This window comes from Palaemon carinicauda, chromosome 42, assembly GCF_036898095.1.
Source record: "Palaemon carinicauda isolate YSFRI2023 chromosome 42, ASM3689809v2, whole genome shotgun sequence".
Lineage (NCBI taxonomy): Eukaryota > Metazoa > Arthropoda > Malacostraca > Decapoda > Palaemonidae > Palaemon > Palaemon carinicauda.
This window is the reverse complement of record NC_090766.1, coordinates 33,595,202-33,602,701: the sequence shown is the minus strand read 5'-3', so window position 1 is coordinate 33,602,701 and position 7,500 is coordinate 33,595,202. Positions and strand designations below refer to the sequence as shown.

At 42.8% G+C, this 7,500-nt stretch overlaps 1 protein-coding gene across 1 annotated transcript in view; it reads left to right on the top strand.

The window, feature by feature from the left end:
* The window catches only part of mRpL24 (mitochondrial ribosomal protein L24), a 198,975-nt gene that overhangs the window by 118,526 nt on the left and 72,949 nt on the right, over nucleotides 1-7,500 (top strand). The window contains exon 4 of the mRNA XM_068365405.1: nucleotides 2,332-2,425. Within this exon, the coding sequence (XP_068221506.1) occupies nucleotides 2,332-2,425 (94 nt within the window). The remainder of the gene's footprint in view (nucleotides 1-2,331; nucleotides 2,426-7,500) is intronic.

Sequence of the window (7,500 nt, the reverse complement as noted above, 5' to 3'; positions counted from 1 at the left end):
GTCAGAGTGGGAGGAGTGACGAGAGGAAAAAGTTTCCTTTTGTTCCTTTTTTTTTTTTATGTCGGCTACCCCCCAAAATTTGAGAAAGTGATAGCATTGTTGTAACAACTTTATATGTTCAAGTAGTTGGTAGAATATTCTCTTATATCATTAGTGATACAAAATAACAGTGCTGTAACATATTTATTTTTGATAGATTTGAAGTGCATATGCTTTGATTTTAATGAGGCCATTTGAACTGAGATGCATGCATTAGACTTGATGGTCCATCCATATACTAGGGCACTTCCCCCAATTTTTGGGAGTATTCCGACAACAAAAAGAAAGGGGACTTTTCTTCTCTTAGCTTTTCCCAGCCTTAATGTCACACAATATTAATCAGACATTTTTAAGTAATCTGTTAAATTAGTGAATTCTTTGAATATAGTTTTGATGGTGGGTTTAACCACAGAGAAAACATTCTATGATCCAAATATCTGTCCTTTGGAAACTGGCAGGTATAATATTATGAAAGTACAACCTTGGATGCTCCACATTCAAAATATATAAAGAGCTTTGATAAAGATGAAAAAGATTATTTTTTTCCATTGAAATAGAATTACTGTACAATGATATACTACAGGATTCGCTCCTACGCTATGGTGTAAGTTGATTTTCATTGTGTCGGATTTTATATACATGTATATAACACACTGTATGTACATACTGTATGTACATATATACATACAAACTGTTGATGTATAATATACTTTCAAAAAGAAAGAAAACAATCTGTTACCATTCACAAATTACTGTACTGTACTCTCTTACATGCAGATAGCTGGATCTTAAACAGTAGTGTTCCTAGTAGACAGTAAGTAACACACATAACAATTCCTTACCTTTATTCCTGTGGTTCTTCTGGCACTGCCATCAGGAGTCTCCCTTACACTTTCCAGATATGATGCTTGGCAAAAAAATGGCACAAAAATATCCAAAAAAGAGCAGCACCAAAATTTTTAAAGCATATTGTAAACAAAGATGGTAAACTAATGCTAAAGTGATGTATTACGCCCTACTCTGCAATGTTAGTTGCTCTCTGCGTTGCCAAGTAGTTCATCATATTAACGAAGCAAACGTCATAACTCAAAATTGAGTTATGAGGATTCTTTAAAGACCTTACGGGAGCCCATCCTTAACAATGAATCGTCATAACTCGAGATCGTCGTAAGCCGAGGGCCTCCTGTATTGTCTAAGGAATTAAATAATTTTCATTTGTTTGTATGCATGTACAAACCTTACGTACTTGGAGATAGGGAAAGAAATGTCTTTCGTTAACAACAGATAGGGCAAGTGTGCGAGAAGTCTTGCCCAACCGCCTGTTGGTGACTTCATTCTCGCTTTCAACTGCAGTGAGTATGGGCATAGTGTTGCAACCTATCCATAGCTCTGATCTTTTTCTTTTACTATTTGGGAAGTGAATACTGGCTGATGATGGTGGATGTGAAGCAAAAAATACTTGATGTGGAAAGGATGGCCGCTGCAACAGGTTTATGGCTAAATCGGTTGTAAATCCACACTCACTCTGCATGTTGGGGCCATGTTTATTCACAAACATCCTTATGTACCTCTTGTGCAGTGTCAAGAGAATGCTTTGAAGGGTAGGTAGAAAGCTAAGCTTTCTATGGGATCAGTCTTGGCCATTGGCAAGACAGTACTGAGGAAATCTTTTATCTCTTTCCTTCCCACATCGAGTATGCATGGTGCTGTGGGTTCTGTGCATACGCTCCTGCATCAATCCATGGGGAGTATGCAACAGGAGCAAAGAAGTCTTGGATTTGTGTCAGCAAGCTTTTCAGGTTATGGTGGTGTGCCTAGTTCCCCCAGTGATCGCTGCACCCCAACGGAGGTCGGAAGCTCTTCTGTTACTGTGCAGGCTGCTACCTACAAGTTTGACTTCAACACCACCCTCTCAGTCCTGAGCCGAAGGGCAAAAGCAAACTCTTGACTGAAGAGGGGGTGTAACAACTCACCTGTGCTCACCACCTGTTGTTAACTACCTCATTAATGATTTATATGGCTGTTCAAGCACTGCTGAAGGCAATGTCTTATTTCAGTTTTAAAGGACTGATATTTATAGCTAGGAAAAATACAAGTTACATTTAAGATTTTTTATGCTATATCCCTAGTATTTAAGTCTATATAATTGTGTTTTAATTCTTCAGTCACTCTATTTGCGTAATGTATTTCATTTTTCATATAATGTACATGTAATTATTTTAGAAATAATGCCATTACCCTCATTTTAAATGAATTGGAATCTCAGCCTCAATTGCATTTTCATTTCCTCAGGACTTACCCAGGAATGATGATGAAGAGAGAAGAGCCTCTTCTTGTAACAACCCAAGTGGCACTGCTTGATCCATCAGACAACAAGCCAACTCAGGTAAAGGGTTGAATGCAGGGTCAGCCTTTTGTTCATCTGTGTCATCGTTTGGGGAATGTTTTGAGACCTCCCTACAGGAGTAGTGAGTGAAGGGAAAAAAGATTGGTTCTTTTGGTGGAGCAAAAACTATCAAATTAGAACTATTTGTTATTTTCAGTAATAGTTCTGTTTCAAGTTAGATCCCTTACCTTGGAAACAAAATTTCCATCATTGAAATAAGAAAGCTACAGCATTTACTGTACCATAAAGCTGCTCATCCTTGAATTGTAAATTTTTTTTATAAAGTTTTAAACATCTGACTTACCTGGTAGTTATATATATATAGCTTTAGTCCCTGACATCACGGCAGAATTTCAAAACTCGCGACAATCGCCGATTGGGTAGCCAGGTGTACCGCCGGTGTGCCCTCTACCCAGGTACCTGGAACCATTCCAAGTATTCCTCAGATCTTCCCTGCCGCCTCACCGGTGAAATCGTTGGAATTTCGCTCGCTTTGGCCCGTGTTTTTTGCAGTTAATTTGGTGAAGTACACTTTGGCTTTGGCTTTCGCTCATTTTGGTTTTGTTTTTTGGTATTTTCTTGGCACTGATTAGATAATAATGTCTGACTCTTCTTTGAGTATTAGGAGGTTTGTGAGAGGATGTAAGACCCATCTTGCTAAAGCCTCTTTAGATCCAAACTCCATTTGTGTAAAATGCAGAGTTAAGTTTTATGAGTTGGATGATTGAAGTGTTTGTAAGCTTGAAAGGGATAGGATCAGGAAAGGTAAAAGTAGTGTATGTCTCGCTCTTCTAGGGATAGTTCTCCCCCCCTTGTTAACAAGCTTATTGATCCTTCCCCTGTAGTGGCAGTCCCAGATCCCCCTACTGTAAAAACTAACAAACCAACTCTTAAAGACATGATGGTTGAAGGACATCATTTGGTTTGTCAGTGCGCTTCCGCCAGAAATATGACGTCGCAAGTCATGTGACGTAAACTCTACGAAGAATGACTTGCAAAATATGTAAATTCATTTTTTTTTCTTGCAAGGAATGAAAAGTAAATACTAACTTACAAGCAAAAGTATTTAATTTTTATAATATTTCGATGATGGGAATACTAATATTAATCGTTAGTCTATTGGATTCTCATTCAAGCCCTTGGAGGAATCTCTCGCAGGGGGGCAGGACTGAATTATGGTCTGATGTGAAAGAGTTAAAAAGTACAAGTGTCAGTGCTAAAATCAGTGCAGGGGAGGGTGCGGCTGCTTGGACCTTTTGTTCTCCTACCCCTGGACCTCTTCCAAGCTCCCCAACCCCAGGGAGAAGGAATGTCGACAGGCGAAGGGAGGCGAGAGGCGTTAGCTCCTGAGCAGTCATCCCCTCGAACGTACCTGTTGATGCTTCCCAGGACGCTCGCCCTCACCATGGGAAAGGCGAGATAAAAGCGTTATCTTCGTCGTCGGATGACGCAGCTCACAGACGGGGCTGGCGTCTTACGTATTTTCCTTCCTGCTCAGAGGGAAGTCCTCCGGCCAAGCAACCATCTACTTCGGTAGGAGACAAAAGAGCAGCCTGCAGACAAGAAGAGAGTTGCTCGTCTTGACGCCGAGCATCAAGATTCAAAACGCCATGACGCCAAGTGTCAGAAAGCCAAGCGTCAAATGGGTCATGACGCCGAGCGTCAAGGGGTTGGACTACATCACGCCAAGCATCGAGTAGTTGCAAGTCATGACTCCGAGCTTCAAGAAGTTTGACGTCATGACGCTGAGCATCAGAACCTTGGAAGGCATGATGCCGAGCGTCAAGAAGTTGGACGTTGTGACGCCGAGCGTCGGAACCTTGGAAGTCATGACGCCGAACGTCAAGAAGTTTGACGTCGTAACACCGAGCGTCAGAGCCTTGGATGTCAAGCTATTAACGCTGCTGTAAGAGTTAGACATGATGTTGACCCATATAGACTATTCAGAATTAGTGTGAATCATGCAATAGGAGGAAGAACTTTTTGTTATGCTGCACCGAGACTCTTCAACGACCTTCCACTTGATGTCAAGAATAGCAAAAATGTGGCAGCTTTCACGAAAAACCTGAAGACTCATCTCTTTGGAAAGTGTTATAATAGTGATCTGAAAACTATTAAGCCTGAATACAAAGGCTAGCTAATAACTGTAAAGATACAGAGCAAAATATAAACTGGAAAGAAATTATTTTCATACATCAAGGCCCGTCTGAACAGACTCTTAGTGTCTGATGGAGGGCAAGAAATAAACCCCTAAAAGTAAAAGTAAAAGTAAAAGTAAGTCATGAAGCCGAGTGTCAAAAATGCGGACTTCATGGCTCCGAGCGTCAAGTTTTTGGACACCATGACGCTAGGTGTCAAGATTTTGGATGTCATGACTCCAGGAGTCACGAACTGAAGGAGTCGACGTCGAGGAAACAGGACGTTTCGACTTTGGTACGAGGACAATCAGTAGAAGGGAATGACGACTGTCATCTTTCCCCTGGATATCTTTTAGAGGATGTTTCAGAAGAAGAGTACTCGAAGAACCACCATTCTTTGGAATACCTGTAAAGGCTCATGAGAGTTTTTTGTGGGGTCTTCCCTGAGAACTTTGTTCCTGCTGCTTCTCGTTCCCCGCCTTCAGAATTTACGCTCGGGAAATCTTCGAAGGAGTCTCTTTTTACGAAGATGGTTTTGTCTCGTTCATCCAAGAGAGCCTTAAAGGTTATGGGAGACTGGATGCAATCTAAGAAAGACCAGGCGAAAAAAATTTTCTCGTTTTTTCCTCCGGCCAGATTAGCATTCAGGTCGAGTATTAGGTACAAAATTGGAGAAGCTCTCGGTCTGGGAGTCCCTGCCTCTGCCCAAGGGGACTTCTTGAGTCTGATGGACGCCCCTCGTTGGATGGCCATGAAAAGGACATAAGTCTTTTGGTCAACTTCTGAGTTGTCCAACTCAGAAGTTGCTCAAAGGCATTTTCAGAGCCTTCGAAGTTTTTAATTTCCTCGATTGGACTCTGGGAGTCTTGGGGAAAAGGATGGATTCTTTGAAGGATGTTGACACAGAAGGTCTCATCCATATTATATTATGTATGGGAAAGGCGTTGAGAGATGGGGCCAATGAGTTAGCGGCACTTTTCTCAGCAGGTGTCCTAAAGAAAGGGCCCAAATGTGGGCTTTTCTGGCAAATGGGGTTACGCCCATGCAGAAATCTGAGCTGCTTTATGCACCTCTTTCTTCACTCCTTTTCCCGCAAGATCTGTTCAGAGAAGTCTCTTCCGCGTTAGCCAAAAAGGCTACACTGGACTTAGTGTCAAAGACAGCGAGAAAGGTTCTGCCAACGTCCTTCTCGATTCGTAAATCTAAGGAGGAAACACCAACTCATCAGTTTTCTCAGCCCTTTCTGGTGAAAACTTTTGGCAGAAGTAGTTCCAGACCTGAAGGAAGGAGATTGAAGAGGAGAGGCTCAAGACAAGGACAAAGCAGGGTCTGACAGCATTCGTCTCCAGACAGCGGTAGGAGCTAGATTATCCAACTTCTGGCAAGTATGGGAGAATGAGAGGAGCAGACCTTTGGTCTTTTCAGTTGCTCAAGGAGGGATACATAATTCCTTTCCTAGGAAAACCTCCTTTAGTAGTTACTCCGATAGATCTCTCGGCCAGATACAGAGAGGTATCAAAAGTACAGGCGATTCAACAGGAAATGTCGCTTTTATTAGAGAAGGAGACAATAGAGAAGGTGCGAGGGGATGGAGACCAGTACTGGATGTGAGTGCGCTCAACGTCCTCGTACGGAAGACGAAATTCACAAACTAGCGTACAGTCAAATTTACGCTACGTAGTTCTCACGACAATCAATACAGACCCACAAAATATTTTGTATCGTTACTTAATATTTTGATGATGGAATCAACAAAATCAGTCCTAGTGACCGTCAGAAAGGACAACTGGATGGTCCCGTTAGACCTTCAGTGTGCGCATTTTCACATCCCCATCCATCCGAACTTCAAGAAATACCTGAGATTCGTGTACAAAGAAGAGGTATTCCAGTTTCGGGCTCTTTGAATCAGACTTAGCACCGCGCCTCAAATCTTCACAAAGCTGATGTCCAATGTAGCGGGAATGTTGCATTCGAGAGGTATCAGAGCCTCTCTGTATCTGGACAACTGGCTCCTCAGAGCTCATTCCTACATTCACTGCCTGGAGGATCTACAGATGATGGATTTATCAGGGGAACCCTTTCCTCGCTAGAGCAGTTTGTCTCCTTGGGCAGGCTGAATCTTCGCCCTCTTCAGTTCCATCTCGATCAGCATTGGAACAAGGGGATAGAACTGGAGATGAAGTGTATTCCTATTTCAGAGCCCATGAAGCAATGTCTTCGGTGGTGGAATGACCCCGTCAAGCTCCAAGAGAGCAGAGGAATCCAGACCTAGTGTTGTGCTCCGACGCCTCGGACTTGAGGTGGGGAGCAACATTGGGAAAGTTGGAAATCTCTGGTTCCTGGACAAAAGAACAGGAGAACCTCCATTTAAATCAGAAGGAGCTGTTGGCAGTCTTTTTAGCTCTCAAAGGGTTTGAAAATTTAGTTCTGAAGAGGGTGGTGGTGCAGGTCACCTCAGACAACACTACGGCGTTGGCCTACATAAGCAAGCAAGGCGGAACCCACTCGAGGTCTCTTTACGAGACGTTGAGAGAGCTCCTTTACTGGACAATGGAAAGGAACGTGAGTCTAGTTACAGGATTCATTCAAGGGGAAAGAAATGTGATGGCAGACAGTCTGAGCAGAAAGGTCAAGTCTTTTCATCAGAATGGACGCTTCATCAGGAGGTCTGCAAGAGCCTGCGGCAGACGTGGGGTCATCCTTGCATAGACCTGTTTGCCACAGTGAAAATGAAGAGACTGGAGACTTACTGTAATCCAGTGCCAGATCCCGAATCAATTCACATAGACGCATTCCTCATGAATTGGTCTCACCTAGATGTGTACGCTCTTCTGCCATTCAAAATAGTACACAAGGTGATTCAGAAATTCGTGTCGCACGAGGGCACCAGAATGACGTTAGTGGTCCCCTTTTGGCCGACAAGAGAGTGGTTCACTG